The sequence below is a fragment of the Tachyglossus aculeatus genome, chromosome 1 (genome assembly GCF_015852505.1).
Source record: "Tachyglossus aculeatus isolate mTacAcu1 chromosome 1, mTacAcu1.pri, whole genome shotgun sequence".
NCBI classification, from domain to species: domain Eukaryota; kingdom Metazoa; phylum Chordata; class Mammalia; order Monotremata; family Tachyglossidae; genus Tachyglossus; species Tachyglossus aculeatus.
The window spans coordinates 106,954,063-106,973,759 of record NC_052066.1 but is presented as its reverse complement, the minus strand read 5'-3'; the positions used below and the strand labels follow the sequence as shown (position 1 = coordinate 106,973,759).

General features: G+C 50.3%; 2 protein-coding genes across 6 annotated transcripts in view; one reads left to right on the top strand and one right to left on the bottom strand.

The window, feature by feature from the left end:
- KIZ (kizuna centrosomal protein) overlaps positions 1-16,764 on the bottom strand; it is a 174,640-nt gene extending 157,876 nt beyond the window's left edge. For all 5 annotated transcript variants that reach the window (XR_005449437.1, XM_038743257.1, XM_038743261.1 and 2 more), the window contains exons 1-2: positions 16,654-16,764; positions 8,095-8,157 (exon numbers count right to left, since the gene is read on the bottom strand). Coding sequence is in view for 4 of the 5 variants with exons in the window: in XM_038743257.1 (XP_038599185.1) it covers positions 8,095-8,157; positions 16,654-16,754 (164 nt within the window). In the remaining variant the exon portion in view is untranslated. The remainder of the gene's footprint in view (positions 1-8,094; positions 8,158-16,653) is intronic.
- Positions 16,753-18,590, top strand: LOC119927144 (basic proline-rich protein-like). Its single transcript, XM_038745690.1, has 3 exons — positions 16,753-17,091; positions 17,143-17,547; positions 17,691-18,590. The coding sequence occupies exons 1-3, from the start codon at positions 16,753-16,755 to the stop codon at positions 18,588-18,590; spliced, it is 1,644 nt and encodes a 547-aa protein (XP_038601618.1).
- The last annotated feature ends 1,107 nt before the right edge of the window (positions 18,591-19,697 follow it).

Here is a 19,697-nt window from a genome sequence, read left to right as displayed (position 1 = left end):
TGGGGAGGGATACAAGGTGATCAGGTTGTCCCACGTGGGGCTCACAGTCTTCATCCCCATTTTACAGATGAGGGAACTGAGGCCCAGAGAAGTGACTTGCCCAAACAGCTGACAAGTGGCAGAGCCGGGATTAGAACCCATGACCTCTGACTCCCAAGCCCGGGCTCTTTCCACTGAGCCACCCTGCTTCTGGAGGTTGGGCTTGGCCATCAGAGAGCAGGAGCAACTGTCAGTCAGCTAGTCAATCAATTGGATTTATTGAGCGCTTAATAGATGCAGGGCATTGTACTAAGCACTTGGGAAAGCACAATACAACAATAAATGGACACATTTCCTGCCCACTATGAGCTTACAGCCTAGAGGAGGAGAGAAGTATTAATATACATAACAAAATTACAGATCTGTACGTAAGTGTGGTGGGGCTGGAAGGGGGAACGAATGAAGGGAGCAAGTCAGAGTGATGAAGAAGACAGTGGGAGAAGAGGAAAAGGGGGCTTAATCAGGGAAGGCCTCGTGGAGGAGATGGGCCTTCAGTAGGGCTTTAAAGGAAGGGGAAAGTAATTGTCCGTTGGCTGTGAGGAGGGAGGGCGTTCCAGGCCAGAGGCAGGATGTGGGCGAGAGGTTGACGGCGAGATTCATGAGGTCGAGATACGGTAAGAAGGCTCATTCACTCATTCAATCGTATTTATTGAGCGCTTACTGTGTGCAGAGCAATCAATCAATCAATCAATTGTATTTATTGAGCGCTTACTGTGTGCAGAGCACTGTACTAAGCGCTTGGGAAGTACAAGCTGGCAACATATAGAGACAGTCCCTACCCAACAGTGGGCTCACAGCCTAGAAAGGGGAGACAGAGAACAAAACCAAACACACTAACGAAATAAAATAAATAGAATAGATAGGTACAAGTAAAATAAATAAATAAATAGAGTAATAACTATGTACGAACATATATACATATATACAGGTGATGGGGAAGGGAAGAAGGTAAGATGTAGGGGATGGAAAGGGGGACGAGGGGGAGAGGAAAGAAGGGGCTCAGTCTGGGAAGGCCTCCTGGAGGAGGTGAGCTCTCAGTAGGGCCTTGAAGGGAGGAAGAGAGCTAGCCTGGCGGAGGGGCAGAGGGATTGGGGGCATTCCAGGCCCGGGGGACGACGTGGGCCGGGGGTCGATGGCGGGACAGAAGGGCTGAGTAGGTGCCAATGCGGTTGTCGTTAATGTAACTTGGTGACAACAAGGGCTTGGGAAGTACAAGTTGGCAACATATAGAGACGGTCCCTACCCAATAACGGGCCGGTTGGGTTGTAGTAGGAGAGCAGTGATATGATGTAGGAGGGGGCAATGTGATTGAGTGCTTTAAAGCTAATGGTGAGACGTTTCTGTTTGATGCGGAGGTGGATGGGCAACCACTGGAGGTCCCTGAGGAGTGAGAAAACACGGCCTGAACGTTTTTGTTGAAATCAATCAATCAATCAATCGTATTTATTGAGCGCATACTATGTGCAGAGCACTGTACTAAGCGCTTGGGAAGTACAAATTGGCAACACATAGAGACAGTCCCTACCCAACAGTGGGCTCACAGTCTAAAAGGGGGAGACAGAGAACAGAACCAAACATACCAACAAAATAAAATAAATAGGATAGAAATGTACAAGTAAAATAAATAAATAAATAAATAAATAAATAGAGTAATAGAGATGTACAACCATATATACATATATACAGGTGCTGTGGGGAAGGGAAGGAGGTAAGATGGGGGGATGGAGAGGGGGACGAGGGGGAAAAAGGAACTGGGTCCAGGCACTCCCACTCCTCCACGGCATCGGCCCGCATTTCCGGGGCACCGGGCTGAGGGGGGCGGTGGGCATGTTGCCCCACCGCTACCATGCCCATGTGTACGTACCACGCTCAAGCAAAGGCCCCGGGGACACTGTGGCACAGGCAAGGTGATGCCTCACAGCTCGGGGTCGAGTCCTACACCTGCCTTGATCCCGGATCCCTACGTCCCGGTGCCGATCTCCAGCACTGGGAGCTGAATCCTGCCCTAGGTCCCTCTGGGCTACGGTTGGGTCTGGAGTCAGACACCCAGGGCTGAGGTCCTGATTTCACTGATGCATTTGTTAAGCGCTTACTACGTGCCAGCGCTGAGGTGGATACAATAGGGTTGGACACAGAGATTTCTCCCCCCGTAGCGATTGTAATAATAATAATAATGGCATTTTTTAAGCGCTTACTATGTGCAAAGCAACGTTCTAAGCGCTGGGGAGGTTACAAGGTGATCAGGTTGTCCCACTTGGGGCTCACAGTCTTAATCCCCATTTTACAGATGAGGTAACAGGCACAGAGAAGTTAAGTGACTTGCCCGAGTCACACAGCTGACAACTGGCAGAGCTGGGATTTGAACCCATGACCACTGACTCCAAAGCCCGGGCTCTTTCCACTGAGCCATGCTGCTTCTCTGATTATACTCTATGAAACATTAATCCTGCACATAATTCCACATAGCAGAGGCTCTGGGCAGGGCACTGTTTCTTCTGTTACTTCTTGAACACCCTTGCAGTCCCTACCCCTTCATTCTTCTTTAATGAGTTACTAAGTCAATCCCACTAAGATTGTCAGCCTCCTGAGGGACCGGAACCGTATTTATTTCCCACCTGTGAATTCTTTCCCTGTGCACAGTAAGCTCGTTGTGGGCAGGGAATTTGTCTTATTGTTGCATTGTACTCTCCCAAACACTTAGTACAGTAATAATAATAATGATGGCATTTGTTAAGTGCTTACTGTGTGCAAAGCACTGTTCTAAGCGCTGGGAGGGATACAAGGGGATCACGTTGTCCCACGTGGGGCTCACAGTCTTCATCACCATCAATCGTATTTATTGAGCGCTTACTATGTGCAGAGCACTGTACTAAGTGCTTGGGAAGTACAAACTGGCAACATACAGAGACGGTCCCGACCCAACAGTGGGCTCACAGTCTAAAAGGGGGAGACAGAGAACAAAACCAAACATACTAACAAAATAAGATAAATAGGATAGATACGTACAAGTAAAATAAATAAATTAACAGTGCACTCAATAAATACGACTGACTGCCACATAGTAAGCACTTCTTAAATACTACTACTACTAATTACTCTATTATTATTATTATTGTTATTATTACCACTACTATTTTATTGCACTGAACTGGAAAAATTGTAAGCACAATTTCGAGGGTGAAGACCTGCTTAAGGCAAACGGACATTTGCCTTAAATGATCGTTTTTCTACAAAAATGTTCAGGACATGGTTTCCCACTCCTCAAAAAACTCCAGTGGTTGCCCCTTCACCTCCGCATCAAACAAAAACTGCTCACCGACGGCTTTAAAGCATTCAGTCACCTTGCCCCCTCCTAACTCATCTCACAACTCTCCTACTACAATCCAGCCCACACCCTTTGCTCCTCTAATGGTAACCTTCTCCCTGGGCCTCAATCTCATCCATCTTGCCGCCAACCCCTCACCCAGGTCCTGCCTCTGGCCTGGAACGCCTTCCCTCCTCAAATAATAATAATAATGTTGGTACTTGTTAAGCACTATGTGCAAAGCACTGTTCTAAGCGCTGGGGTAGATACAAGGTAATCAGGTTGTCCCACGTGGGGTTCACAGTCTTCATCCCCATTTTACAGATGAGGGAACTGAGGCCCAGAGAAGCTAAGTGACTTGCCCAAAGTCACACAGCTGACAAGTGGTGGAGCCGGGATTTGAACCCACGACCTCTGACTCCAAAGCCCGGGCTCTTTTCACTGAGCCACGCTGCTTCCCCAATCTGACAGACAATTACTATCCCCCCTTTTAAAACCTTCTTGAAACCTCTCCTCCAAGAGGCCTGCCCTCACTAAGCCCCACTTTCCTCTTCTCCCACTCCCTTCTGCGTCTTTTCCCTTTATTTGTCCCCCCTCCCAGCCCTACAGCACTTATGTAAACATCTGCACTTTATTTATTTATATTAATGTCCGTCTCCACCCCTCTAGACTGTAAGCTCCTTGTGGGCTGGGACTATGTCTGTTTAAGGTTGTATTGTAAAAATAATAATAATAATAATGATGATGATGGCATTTACTAAGCGCTTACTATGTGCAAAGCACTTTTCTAAGCACTGGGGGGATACAAGATGATCAGGTTGTCATTCATTCATTCAATCGTATTTATTGAGCGCTTACTGTGTGCAGAGCACTGCACTAAGCGCTTGGGAAGTACAAGGTTGGATAGCGTGTTGAGGAGAAGGGGGTGGTCCGTTCATTCATTCATTCATTCATTCAATCGTATTTATTGAGCGCTTACTGTGTGCAGAGCACTGAACTAAGCGCTTGGGAAGTACAAGGTTGGATAGCGTGTTGAGGAGAAGGGGGTGGTCCGTTCATTCATTCATTCATTCATTCAATCGTATTTATTGAGCGCTTACTGTGTGCAGAGCACTGTACTAAGCGCTTGGGAAGTACAAGTTGGCAACATCCAGAGACGGTCCCTACCCAACAGTGGGCTCACAGTCTTGAAGACGGGGCGCTCACAGTCAAACCCCATTTTACAGATGAGGTCACTGAGGCCCAGAGAAGTGAAGTGACTTGCCCAAAGTCACAAAGCTGACAACTGGCGGAGCCGGGATTTGAACCCATGACCACTGACTCCAAAGCCCGGGCTCTTTCCACTGAGCCACGCTGCTTCTCTCCCAGAGGCCTTAGTACAGTGCTCTGCACACAGTAAGTGCTCAATAAATACGACTGAATGAAGGAATGAACATCAGTATTGTTTAGAGAGACAGTGTAGTGCTAAGAGCCAGAGTCTGAAAGTACTGGGTGCTAGTCAATTAATCAATGGCATTTATTGGGTGCATACTATGTGCAGAGCACTGCACTAAGCGCTTGGGACAGTTAAATACAACAGAGTAAGTCCAGGCTCAATACTGGGTGACCTTGGAGATTTACAAGATTTAGGACGGCTTTGAAGACGGGGAGAGTGGTGGTGTGTCAGCTATGAAGGGGGTTGGTGGCGAAAAAGGTGCGATCGAGGGACGGGGAGAAGGTTGGCATCAGGGGAGGAAAATGTGTGGGTGCGTTATAGTAGGAGATCAGTGAAGTAAGGTAGGAGGTGAAGAGCCAAATGAGCGCTCAATCGGAGGACCAAAGAGAACTTACAGGGAGAGGCATAATAATAACGTTAATAATAACAATAATAACAATTATTATCATCATGATTATTACAGTATTTAAGTGCCCACTTGGTGTCAAGCACTGGGCTAAGCATCGAGGTACAAGACACAGTGCCTGTCCCACGTGGGAATCATAGTCTAAGTAGGAGGGAGACTAGGTACCGAATCCCCATTTTACAAATGAGGAAACTGAAGGACAGAGAAGTTGAGTGACTTCATTCATTCATTCAATCAAATTTATTGAGCACTTACTGTGTGCAGAGCACCGTGCTAAGCGCCTGGGAGAGCACGATACAATAATAAACAGGCACCATTCCCTACCCACAACGAGCTTACAGTCCAGAGGGGGAGATGGACATTAATATAAATGTTAAATTAATGTTAATTAAGCAATAATATTAACATTAATAATATTAATATAAATAAATAAATGACATATGTAACAGTGCTGTGGGCTGGAATGGGGGAGGTGAATAAAGGAAACAAGTCAAGGTGACACAGAGGGGAGTGGGATAAGTGGAAAGCTTCTTGGAGGAGACGTGCCTTCAGTAAGGCTTCGAAGGGGGAAGATATGAGGAGGGAGGGTGGTCATTCATTCATTCATTCATTCATTCATTCATTCATTCATTCAATCGTATTTATTCATTCATTCATTCATTCATTCAATCGCATTTATTGAGCGCTTACTGTGTGCAGAGCACTGTACTAAGTGCTTGGGAAGTACAAGTTGGCAACATATAGAGACGGTCCCTACCCAACAGCGGGCTCACAGTCTAGAAGGGGAAGACAGACAACAAAACAAGACATATTAACAAAATGAAATAAATAGAATAAATATGTACAAATAAAATAGAGTAATAAATACATACAAACATATATACATATATCCAGGTGCTGTGGGGAGGGGAAGGAGGTAAGGCGGGGGGGGATGGGGAGGAGGGGAAGAGGAAGGAGGGGGCTGAGTGTGGGAAGGCCTCCTGGAGGAGGTGAGCTCTCAGTAGAGCTTTGAAGGGAGGAAGAGTTAGCTTGGCGGATGTGCGGAGGGAGGGCATTCCAGGCAAGAGGAAAGATGTGGGCAAGAGGCTGGTGGCAAGACAGATGAGATGGAGGTAAAGTGAGAAGATTAGCATTAGAGGAGCCAACTGCGCAGGCTGGATTGTAGTATGAGAGTAGCAAGGTGAGGTGGGCTTCAAGGCTGTCCATCCACCCCCTCGCCCCCTCCTACCTCACCTCCCTTCTCTCCTTCTCCAGCCCAGCCCGCACCCTCCGCTCCTCCACCGCTAATCTCCTCACCGTACCTCGTTCTCGCCTGTCCCGCCATCAACCCCCGGCCCACGTCCTCCCCCGGGCCTGGAATGCCCCCAGTCCCTCTGCCCATCCGCCAAGCTAGCTCTCTTCCTCCCTTCAAGGCCCTACTGAGGGCTCACCTCCTCCAGGAGGCCTTCCCAGACTGAGCCCCTTCCTTCCTCTCCCCCTCGTCCCCCTCTCCATCCCCCCCATCTTACCTCCTTCCCTTCCCCACAGCACCTGTATATAAGTATATATGTCTGTACATATTTATTACTCTATTCATTTATTTATTTATTTTACTTGTACATATCTATTCTGTTTATTTTATTTTGTTAGTATGTTTGGTTTCGTTCTCTGTCTCCCCCTTTTAGACTGTGAGCCCACTGTTGGGTAGGGACTGTCTTTATATGTTGCCAATTTGTACTTCCCAAGCGCTTAGTACAGTGCTCTGCACATAGTAAGCGCTCAATAAATACGATTGATGATGATGATGATGATGATAGGAGGGGGGCAAGGTGACTGAGTGCTTACATAGTTCAATTTGTACAACTGAGAAGCAGCATGGCCTAGTGGAAAAAGCCTGGACCAGGGGGTTGGAAGAATTTGGGTTCTAATCCCAGCTCTGCCACTTGTCTGCTGTGTGACCTTGGGAAAGTCACTTCACTTCTCTGGGTCTCAATTACTTCATCTGCAAAATGGGGAGTAAGACCGTGAGCCCCCGTGGGACGTGGATAGGTAGGGACCGTCTCTATATGTTGCCAACTTGTAATAATAATAATAATGATGGCATTTGTTAAGCGCTTACTATGTGCAAAGCACTGTTCTAAGCGCTGTGAGGGGATGCAATGTGATCAAGTTGTCCCACGTGGGGCTCACAGTCTTAATCCCCATTTTTACAGATGAGGGAACTGAGGTTCAGAGAAGTTAAGTGACTTGCCCAAGGTCACACAGCAGACTCGTGGTGGAGCCGGGATTCAAACCCATGACGTCTGACTCCGAAGCCCGTGCTCTTTCCACTGAGCCACGCTGCTTCTCCCAAGCGCTTAGTACAGTGCTCTGCATCATCATCATCATCAATGGTATCTATTGAGCGCTTACTGTGTGCAGAGCACTGTACTAAGCGCTTGGGAAGTACAAGTTGGCAACATATAGAGACAGTCCCTACCCAACAGTGGGCTCACAGTCTAAAAGAGAGTCTGCACACAGTAAGTGCTCAATAAATACAACTAAATGAATGAATGAATGTCCAGCCTGATTAGCTTGAATCTACCTTAGTGCTTAGTACAGTGCCTGGCATACAGTAAGCACTTAAGTACCATAAAAAATTAGTAAAAATGAACGTTGTCAGGATATTAAAAAATGATTGTTTATACATTAAGTATAAAATTTATAATAAAAACAATATAATTTTCCCATTCTGAGCCAACCGTTCTACTGAGAGCAACCGGCACAAACTAAATAATCACTTTGTAATGTGTTTACACCCGGTGGTAAGTAATGTAATGCTTAGTGAGGAAAAAGCAACAGAGTAACAATGTGCTTAGTTTTGGAGGGAAATGCTGTGCATTAAAATAAACACAGCGGAAAAAACCAACGATAGATGCTGATATTACTTACAGGTACGCATCAGATTGGCTATATTCGTAGAGTTTTCTTTCCAGGTCTAATCTCTTCTTTTCACTGCAGGGAAGAAAGGAAATAGAAGCCTTCAGATTTCAACGGCTTGACTTTTCAATCATTGTTTCAACCGGACCTTAGACTGTGAGGGACCTGGGTTCTAATTCCGGCTCCGCCACTTGCCTGCTGTGTGGCCCGGGGCAAGTCACTTCACTGCTCTGTGCCTCAGTCACCTCAACTGAAGAATGGGGATTACTACGCTACTCCCAGTTGGGACGGGGACTGGGTCCAACCTGATTTAGCTTTTAGCTATCGCAGCGCTTAGACTAGTACCTGGAATATAGTAAGGGCTCCGAAAATACCATTAATTAATACTTTTAGACTGTGAGCCCACTGTTGGGTAGGGACTGTCTCTATGTGTTGCCAATTTGTACTTCCCAAGCGCTTAGTACAGTGCTCTGCACATAGTAAGCGCTCAATAAATACGATTGATGATGATGATGATTAAGAAACCCCCCAAAACACAGTGCTTAGCAGTGCCTGGTACACAGTGAGTGCTTAACAAATATCACATATTAAAAACCACAAAAAAACTATTCCCTGCACTCAGCTCTGAATCAGCACTCTGCAGGCCCATTTGAGAAGTGGGCAAATGGCTACTTGTAGACTCAAGGCCCATTGGAAGGTCACAGGATCAATCAATCAATCAATCGTATTTACTGAGCGCTTACTGTGTGCAGAGCACTGTACTAAGCGCTTGGGAAGTACAAGTCGGCAACACATAGAGACGGTCCCTACCCAACAGCGGGCTCACAGTCTAGAAGGGGGAGACAGAGAGCAAAACCAAACATACTAACAAAATAAAATAAATAGAATAGATATGTACAAGATAAATAGAGGATAATAATAATAATAATAATGATGGCATTTGTTAAGCGCTTACTATGTGCAAAGCACTGTTCTAAGCGCTGGGGGGGATACAACGTGATCAGGTTGTCCCACGTGGGGCTCACAGTCAATCCCCATTTTACAGATGGGGTAACTGAGGCTCAGAGAAGTTAAGTGACTGGCCCAAGGGCACACAGCAGACATGTGGCGGAGCCGGGATTCGAACCCAAGGCCTCTGACTCCAAAGCCCGGGCTCTTTCCGTTGAGCCACGCTGCTTCTCTAGTGGAGGTGTCACGTGCTTTTTTTTTTGTTGTCTGTCTCCCCCTTCTAGACTGTGAGCCGATTTTTGGGTAGGGACCGTATCTACGCGCTGCCGCCTTGGGCTTCCCAAGCGCTTAGTACAGTGCTCTGCACACAGTGAGCGCTCAATAAATACGACTGAATGAATGAGTGACTGAGAGCCAACCTGATTAGCTTGTATCTTTCCCCAGTGCTTGGTGGTGTGCCTGGGCAAGTCACTTCACTTCTCTGAGCCTCAGTTCCCTCATCTGTAAAATGGGATGAAGACTGTTAGCCCCACGAGGGGCAACCTGATCAACCTGTAACCTCCCCAGCGCTTAGAACAGTGCTTTGCACGTAGTAAGCGCTTAATAAAATGCCATTATAACATAGTAAGCCCTTAACAAATGCCATAAAAAAAGCGCCTGACACCAATGACGCACCTCGCGACACCTCATCTGTAAAATGGGTATTGAAACTGTGAGCCCCCCTTGGGACAACCTGATCACCTTGTATCCTGATTGCTGAAGGAGTGGCCCCGTAATTGAGTAATTTCCAAATCTGTCAATCAATCAATGGTACTTGAGGGCTTACGGTGTACACAGCACTTGGGAGAGTACAATACTGTCTCGCCACTTGTCTGCTGTGTGACCTTGGGCCAGTCACTTAGCTTCTCTGGGCCTCAGTTCCCTCGTTTGTAAAACGGGGATGAAGACGGTGAGCCCCCCGTGGGACAACCTGATCACCTTGTATCTCCCCCAGCGCTTAGAACAGTGCTTGGCACATAGTAAGCGCTTAACAAAAGGCAGCATTATCTGCGAGCCCGTTGTTGGGTAGGGACCGTCTCTATATGTTGCCGACTTGTACTTCCCAAGCGCTTAGTACGGTGCTCTGCACACGGTAAACGCTCAATAAATACAATTGATGATGATGACCATCTCTATATGTTGCCAACTTGTACTTCCCAAGCGCTTAGTACAGTGCTCTGCACACGGTAAGCGCTCAATAAATACGATTGATGATGATGACCGTCTCTATATGTTGCCAACTTGTACTTCCCAAGCGCTTAGTACAGTGCGCTGCACACAGTAAGCGCTCAATAAATACGATTGATGATGATGACCGTCTCTATATGTTGCCAACTTGTACTTCCCAAGCGCTTAGTACAGTGCTCTGCACACAGTAAGCGCTCAATAAATATGATTGAATGAATGAATGAAATCAAACCAGAGGGTAATAATAATAATAATAATAGCATTTATTGAGCGCTTACTATGTGCAAAGCACCGTTCAAAGCGCTGGGGAGGTTACAAGGTGATCAGGTTGTCCCACGGGGGGCTCACAGTCTTCATCCCCATTTGACAGATGAGGGAACTGAGGCCCAGAGAAGTGAAGTGACTTGCCCACAGTCACCCAGCTGACAATTGGCGGAGTCGGGATTTGAACCCATGACCTCTGACTCCAAAGCCCGGGCTCTTTCCTCTGAGCCTGCTCATCCAAGCTGTGAGCCCACTGTTGGGTAGGGACTGTCTCTGTGTTGCCAATTTGTACTTCCCAAGCGCTTAGTACAGTGCTCTGCACATAGTAAGCGCTCAATAAATACGATTGATGATTGATTGATTGATTGATTGAGCCACGCTGCTTCTCTAGTAGGGTAGTGGCGCCCGGCTCCCAGGGAGAATGAGGGGTTGGGGTCAATTTAATTCAGTCGTATTTACGGAGCGCTTACGGTGTGCAGAGCGCTGTACTAAGCGCTTGGGAAAGTACAATACGCCGATAAAGAGTGACGATCCCTGCCCACAACGAGCTCGCAGTTTAGAGGAGGGGAGACAGACATTAATACGAATGAACAGGCATCAATATAAATAAATAAAATGACGGGGATAGACACGAGTGCTGTGGGGTGGGGAGAGCAAAGGGAGCAAATCAGGGTGCCACAGAGGGGAGTGGGAGGTGAGGAAAAACGGGGCTCAGTCTGGGAAGGCCTCTTGGAGGAGGTGTGCCTTTAGTAATAATAATAATAATAATAATAATGACATTTATTAAGCGCTTACTATGTGCAAAGCACTGTTCTAAGGGCTGGGGAGGTAGGGCTTTGAAACGGGGGAGAGTGATTGTCCGTGGCATTTGAGAAGCAGCGTGGCTCAGTGGAAAGAGCCCGGGCTTTGGAGTCAGAGGTCACGGGTTCCAATCCCGGCTCCGCCAATTGGCAGCCGTGTGACTTTGGGCAGGTCACTTCGCTTCTCTGGGCCTCAGTTCCCTCATCTGGAAAATGGGGGTTAGGACTGTGAGCCCCACGTGGGACAAGCTGATCACCTTGTAACCTCCCCAGCGCTTAGAACAGTGCTTTGCACATAGTAAGCGCTTAATAAATGCCATCATCATCATTATTATTATTATTATTATTTGAGGAGGGAGGGTGTTCCGCGCCAGGGTCCCCGGAGTAACACAGACAAGCAGCGTGGCCTGCTGGAAAGAGCCTGGGCTTGGGAGTCAGAGGTCTTGGGTTCTAATCCCGCCTCCGCCACTTCTCAGCTGTGCGACCTTGGGCAAGTCACTTAGCTTCTCTGTGCCTCAGTTACCTCATCTGTAAAATGGGGGTTAGGACTGTGAGCCCCCCGTGGGACAACCTGATCACCTTGTAACCTCCCCAGCGCTTAGAACAGTGCTTTGCACATAGTAAGCGCTTAATAAATGCCATCATCATTATTATTATTATTATTATTTTATTATTATCTGAGGAGGGAGGGTGTTCCGCACCGGGGTCCCCGGAGTAACACAGACAAGCAGCGTGGCCTGCTGGAAAGAGCCCGGGCTTGGGAGTCAGAGGTCTTGGGTTCTAATCCCGCCTCCGCCACTTCTCAGCTGTGCGACCTTGGGCAAGTCACTTAGCTTCTCTGGGCCTCAGTTCCCTCATCTGTAAAATGGGGGTTAGGACTGTGAGCCCCACGTGGGACAACCTGATCACCTTGTAACCTCCCCAGCGCTTGGAACGGTGCTTTGCACATAGTAAGCGCTTAATAAATGCCATCATCATTATTATTATTATTATTTGAGGAGGGAGGGTGTTCCGCGCCAGGGTCCCCGGAGTACCGCAGACAAGCAGCGTGGCCCGCTGGAAAGAGCCCGGGCTTGGGTTCTAATCCCGCCTCCGCCACTTCTCAGCTGTGCGACCTCGGGCAAGTCACTCCACTGGGCCTCAGTTACCTCATCTGGAAAACGGGAATTACGACTGAGAGCCCAACATGGGACAACCCGATCACCTTGTATCTACCCCAGCGTTCAGAACAATGCTGGGCACATAGTAAGCGCTTAACAAATACCATCATCATCATTATTATTAATAAAATGGAGATTGAGACTGGGAGTCCCACGTGAGGCAATCTGATTACTCTGTCTCTACCCCAGCGCTTAGAACAGTAATTCATTCCTTCAATCGTATTTATTGAGCGCTTACTGGGTGCGGAGCACTGTACTAAGCGCTTGGGAAGTACTAGTTGGCAACATATAGCGACGGTCCCTACCCAACAGCGGGCTCACAGTCTAGAAGGGGGAGACGGACAGCAAAACAAAATATATTAACAAAATAAAATAAATAGAATATGTACAATAAACGGTGACTGGCACTGAACACCATAAAGAATTGGTCGTGATAATTATGGCATTTGTTAAGCGCTTCCATGCCAAGCACTGGGGTAGGTGGCAGGTAATCACATCCCACATGGGGCTGCCTTAATCCGTAATTGGCACATAGTAAGTGCTTAACAAATACTATTATTATTATTATTATTATTATTTTTATTATGGTCTTCCAAGGGCCCCCCTTTTCCTCTGCTCCTCCTCCCCTCCCCAACGCTCCTACTTCCTCCCTCTGCTCTACCCCCTTCTCCGCCCCACAGCACTGTGTATGTTGGTACATATTTATTTCTCTATTTTATTAATGATGTGTATATAGCTATAATTCTATTTATCTATTCTGACGGTTTTGACACCTGTCTACATGGTTTGTTTTGTGGTCTGTCTCCCCCTTCTAGACTGTAAGCCTGTTGTTGGGTAGGGACAGTCTCTAACTGTTGCTGAATTGTAACAATAATAATAACAATAATAATGATGATGATGATGGCATTTGTTAAGCACTTACTACGTGCCAAGCATCAGAGGACCTGGGTTCAAATCCCGGCTTGGCCACAGGTCTGCTGTATTGCCTTGGGCAAGCCATTTTATTTCTCAGTGCCTCCATTTCCTCATCTGTATAATGATAACGATAGTATTTGTAAAGCACTTACTATGTGCCAAGCACTGTTCTAAGCGCTGAGGTAGATACAGGGCAATAATAGTAATAATGGTATTTGTTAAGCACTTAATATGTGCCAAGCACTGTTCTAAGCGCTGGGGAGGATACAAGTGATCAGGCTGTCCCATGTGGGGCTCACAGTCTTCATCCCCATTATACAGATGAGGGAACTGAGGCCCAGAGAATAATAATAATAATGGTATTTGTTAAGCATTTACTATGTGCAAAGCACTGTTCTAAGTAATAATAATAATAATAATGATGGCATTTATTAAAGTGCTTACTATGTGCAAAGCACTGTTCTAAGTGCTGGGGAGGTTACAAGGTGTTCAGATTGTCCCACGGGGGGCTCACAGTCTTCATCCCCATTTTCCAGATGAGGTAACTGAGGCCCAGAGAAGTGAAGTGACTTGCCCAAAGTCACACAGCTGACAATTGTTAGAGCCGGGATTTGAACCCATGACCTCTGACTCCAAGGTTACAAGGCGATCAGGTTGTCCCACTGGGGGCTCACAGTCTTCATCCCCATTTTACAGATGAGGGAACCGAGGCCCAGAGAAGTGAAGTGACTTGCCCACAGTCACCCAGCTGACAATTGGCGGAGTCGGTATTTGAACCCATGAACTCTGACTCCAAGGTTACAAGGCGATCAGGTTGTCCCACTGGGGGCTCACAGTCTTCATCCCCATTTTACAGATGAGGGAACCGAGGCCCAGAGAAGTGAAGTGACTTGCCCAAAGTCACACAGCTGACAGTTGGTGGAGACAGGATTAGAACCCATGACCTCTGACTCCAAAGCCCAGGCTCCTTCCACTGAGCCACGCTGCTTAAGTGAAGTGACTTGGCCAAGGTCACACAGCTGACAATTGGTGGAGCCGGGATTAGAACCTACAACTTCCTGACTCCGCACCCAGCACTTAGAACAGTGCTTTGCACATAATAAGTGCTTAACAAATACTGAAATTATTATTATTATTATTATTATTCCACTGAGCCCCGCTGATGACTCAGTGGAAAGAGCCCGGGCTTGGGAGTCAGAGTTCATGGGTTCAAATCCCGGCTCCACCAACTGTCAGCTGTGTGACTTTGGGCACGTCGCTTCACTTCTCTGGGCCTCAGTGACCTCATCTGTAAAATGGGTAATTAAGACTGTGAGCCCCATGCCGGACAGGGACTATATCCACCCTGATTTGAGAAGCAGCATGGCTCTGTGGAAAGAGCCCGGGCTTGGGAGTCAGAGGCCATGAGTTCAAATCCCCGCTCTGCCAATTGTCAGCTGGGTGACTTTGGGCAAGTCACTTCACTTCTCTGGGCCTCAGTAGCCTCATCTGTAAAATGGGTAATTAAGACCGTGAGCCCCATGTCGGACAGGGACTATATCCACCCTGATTTGAGAAGCAGCATGGCTCCGTGGAAAGAGCCCGGGCTTTGGAGTCAGAGGCCATGGGTTCAAATCCCCGCTTTGCCAATTGTCAGCTGGGTGACTTTGGGCAAGTCACTTCACTTCTCTGGGCCTCAGTTCCCTCATCTGTCAAATGGGGATGAAGACTGTGAGCCCCCAGTGGGACAACCTGATCACCCTGTAACCTTGGAGTCAGAGGTCATGGGTTCAAATCCCGGCTCTAACAATTGTCCACTGTGTGACTTTGGGCAAGTCACTTCACTTCTCTGGGCCTCAGTTCCCTCATCTGTCAAATGGGGATGAAGACTGTGAGCCCCCCGTGGGACAACCTGATCACCTCGTAACCTCCCCAGAGCTTAGAACGGTGCTTCGCACATAGTAAGCGCTTAATAAATGCCATCATCATCATCATTCTTCTTATTATTAAAAAATAAACTGTAGGTTCCAAACGGTTAGCCCAGTGCAGGGCCAACCGTCGGCGGCCCATCAACAGGATGGGATACTGCCGTCATTCCTCAAAAACCTCCAGTGGCTACCAATCAATCTGCGCATCAGGCAGAAACTCCTCACCCTGGGCTTCCAGGCTGTCCACCCCCTCGCCCACCTCCTCCAGGAGGCCTTCCCAGACTGAGCCCCTTCCTTCCTCTCCCCCTCGTCCCCCTCTCCATCCCCCCCCATCTTACCTCCTTCCCTTCCCCACAGCACCTGTATATATGGATATAATAATGATGGCATTTATTGTTATCTACATACATACGTACATATATGTTTGTACATATTATATACATATATGTATGTGTGTTTGTGCATATTTATTCCTCTATTCATTTTACTGGTACATATTTATTCTATTTATTTTATTTGGTTTATTATGTTTTGTTGTCTGTCTCCCCCTTCTAGACTGTGAGCCCGCTGTTGGGTAGGGACCGTCTCTAGATGTGGCCAACTCGGACTTCCCAACCGCTTAGTACAGTGCTCTGCACACAGTAAGCGCTCAATAAATACGATTGATTGATTGATTGATTTTAACAAGGCTTACAAGTAACCTTCACTGGGATAGATCTTTTCACCCATCCAAAGGTATCTTCTAGACTGCGAGCCCGCTGTTGGGTAGGGACCGTCCCTCTATGTTGCCGACTTGTCCTTCCCAAGCGCTTAGTCCAGTGCTCCGCACACAGTAGCGCTCAATAAATATGGTGCATATCTATTCTATTTATTTTTTCGGTTTATATGTTTGGTTTTGTCGCCTGTCTCCCCCTTCTAGCCCGTGAGCCCGCTGTCGGGTAGGGACCGTCTCTCTGTGTTGCCGACTTGTCCTTCCCAAGCGCTTAGCACAGTGCTCCGCACACAGTAGGCGCTCAAGAAGCAGCAGCATGGGGAAGCGGCGTGGCTCGGCGGAAAGAGCCCGGGCTTGGGAGTCAGAGGTCATGGGTTCAAATCCCGCCTCCGCCAACTGTCAGTGACTTTGGGCAAGTCACTTCACTTCTCTGGGCCTCGGTTCCCTCATCTGGAAAATGGGGATGAAGACTGTGAGCCCCCCGTGGGACAACCGGGTCACCTTGTAACCTCCCCAGCGCTTAGAACGGTGCTTTGCACATAGTAAGCGCTTAATACATGCCATTATAAAAAAAATAAATAGGATTGAATGAATGAATGGTGAATGGGGCGGGGGGGGGGGGTGTCCCCGGGGCCTACCTGGCCCGCAGGCCTCGCTGGAGTTGTCCCAGCCTCTCGCGGTAGTGGCGGCCGGGCAGGGCGGGGGCCGGAGGAGAAGAAGGGTCGGGGGCCCCGGCCATGATGCCTCCGGCCAACGCCACCGCCCTGTTTACCGCCGTTTCCCCAGCGACGGACTGCAACTCCGCCCGCCCAGGCCCCGCCCACCTCCCCGCTCCCGACCAATCACAGCCCGCCCACCGCCCCCGCCCCGCCCACCGCTCCCGCTCCCGCCCAATCACGACCCGCCCGCCGTTCCCGCCCCAACAGGGCCCCGCCCACCGTTCCCGCTCCCGCCCAATCAGGCCCCGCCCCACATTCCGGCGGCCAGCTCTAGACAGGCCCCGCCCACCGCTCCTGCTCCGGACCAATCACAGCCCGTCCACTTCCCCGCTCCCGACCAATCACGACCCGCCCGCCGTTCCCGCCCCAACCGGGCCCCGCCCACCGCTCCCGCTCCCGCCCAATCAGGCCCCGCCCCACATTCCGGCGGCCAGCTCTAGACAGGCCCCGCCCACCGCTCCCGTTCCGGACCAATCACAGCCCGTCCACTTCCCCCCTCCCGACCAATCACGACCCGCCCGCTGTTCCCGCCCCAATAGGGCCCCGCCCACCGCGCCCGCTCCCGCCCAATCAGGCCCCGCCCACACTCCCGCGGCCAGCTCCAGACAGGCCCCGCCCACCGCTCCCGCTCTCGACCAATCACGACCCGCCCGCCGTTCCCGCCCCAATCGGGCCCCGCCCACCGCTCCCGCCCCATCAGGCCCCGCCCCACAATCCCGCGGCCAGCTCCAGACAGGCCCCGCCCACCGCTCCCGCTCTCGACCAATCATCACGACCCGCTCGCCGTTCCCGCCCCAATCATCATCATCAATCGTATTTATTGAGCTCTTACTATGTGCGGAGCACTGTACTAAGCGCTTGGGAAGTACAAATTGGCAACATATAGAGACAGTCCCTACCCAACAGTGGGCTCATAGTCTAAAAGGGGGCCACGCCCACCGCTCCCGCTCCACCAGGCCCCGCCCCACATTCCCGCGGCCCGCTCCAGACAGGCCCCGCCCACCGCTCCCGCTCCGGACCTATCACAGCCCGCCCACTGCTCCCGCCCCGCCCACTTCCCCGCTCCCGACCAATCACGTTCCCGCTCCCGACCAATCACGACCCGCTTGCTGTTCCCGCCCACCGCTCCCGCCCAATCAGGCCCCGCCCCACATTCCCGGCCCAAACACCGCCCGCCCATTGCTCCCGCCCCTTTCAGGCCCCGCCCACCGGGCTCCGGACCAACCACAGCCCGCCCACTGCTCCCGCTCCCGACCAATCACGCTCAGCCTTACGTTCCCGGAGCCAGCTCCAGACAGGTCCCGCCCCCCGTCCGGCTCCTGCCCAATCACGACTCGCCCACTGCTCCCGCCCCAATCATAGCCCGCCCACCGCTCCCGCTCCATCAGGCCCCGCCCCACATTCCAGTGGCCAGCTCCAGACAGGCCCTGCCCACCGCTCCCGCTCCGGACCAATCACCGCCTGCCGACTGCTCCCGCCCCGCCCACCGTTCCCGCTCCCGACCAATCAGACCCCGCCTCACGTTCCCGGGGCCACTTCCAGCCAGACCCCCCTCCGTCTCTCCCGCCCCCGCTGTCCGGCCCCGCCGGACCACGTCCCCCATTCGCGCCTCTCGGCCCTCCAGGCCCCGCCCCCGGCAGGCCCCACCCCTGCTCACGCTTCCCGGCCCATCCCCTCCTCGTTCCTGCTCCCCATTCCCGTTACCCCATTCCCGACCCGGCCCAGTAATACCACGCCCCCTATTCCGCCCCCGGCCTAACCAGACCACGCCCCCACACCGCCATTGGCCCAGCCAGACCACGCCCCACCCACCGTTAGCCCAGCCAGGCCACGCCCCTATCCAGCCATTGGCCTAGCCAGGCCACTCCCCTGCCCCGCCCTCAGCCCGACCAAGCCACGCCCCCTGTCCCGCCATTGGCCCAGCCAGACCACGCCCCATTCCCCGTCCTATCCAGACCACGCCCCCTACCCCGCCATTGGCCCAGCCGGACCACGCCCCCATCCCGCCCCGTCTCAGCCAGACCACGCCCCCTACCCCCACCATTGGTCCAACCAGGTCACGCCCCCTAGCCCTCCATTGGCCCAGCCATACCATGACCCCACCACGCCATTGGCCCAGCCAGGGCACGCCCCATCCCGCCCCGCCCCAGCAAAACCACGCCCCCTAACCGCCATTGGTCCAGTCAGACCACGCCCCGCCCCCATTGGCCCAGCCAGGCCACGCCCCCACCCCGCCATTGGTCCAGTAAGACCACGCCCCCATTCTGCCATTGGTCTGGCCTGGCCACACCCCTTATTCCCCCCCCACCTTATCCAGGCCACGCCCCTTCCCCGCCATTGGCCAAGCCACACCACGCCCCCACACAATCCCCCCCTCCGGCCCCACTCTCTTAATAATAATAATGATAATAATAATAATAATAATAATAATAATAATAATAATAATAGAATTCATTAAGTGCTTACTTTGTGCCAAGAACTGTTCTAAGCACTGGGGAGGTGACAAGGTGATCAGGTTGTCCCACGGGGGGGCTCACAGTCTTAATCCCCATTTTACAGATGAGGGAACTGAAGCCCAGAGAATCAATCAATCAATCAATCGTATTTATTGAGCGCTTACTGTGTGCAGAGCACTGTACTAAGCGCTTGGGAAGTACGAGTTGGCAACATATAGAGACGGTCCCTACCCAACAGTGGGCTCACAGTCTAGAAGGGGGAGACAGACAACAAAACCAAACATATTAACAAAATAAAAGAAATAGAATAGATATGTACAAGTAAAATAAATAAATCATCATCATCAATCGTATTTATTGAGCGCTTACTATGTGCAGAGCACTGTATTAAGCGCTTGGGAAGTACAAGTTGGCAACATATAGAGACAGTCCCTACCCAACAGTGGGCTCACAGTCTAAAAGTAAATAGAGTGATAAATATGTACAAACATATATACAGGTACTGTG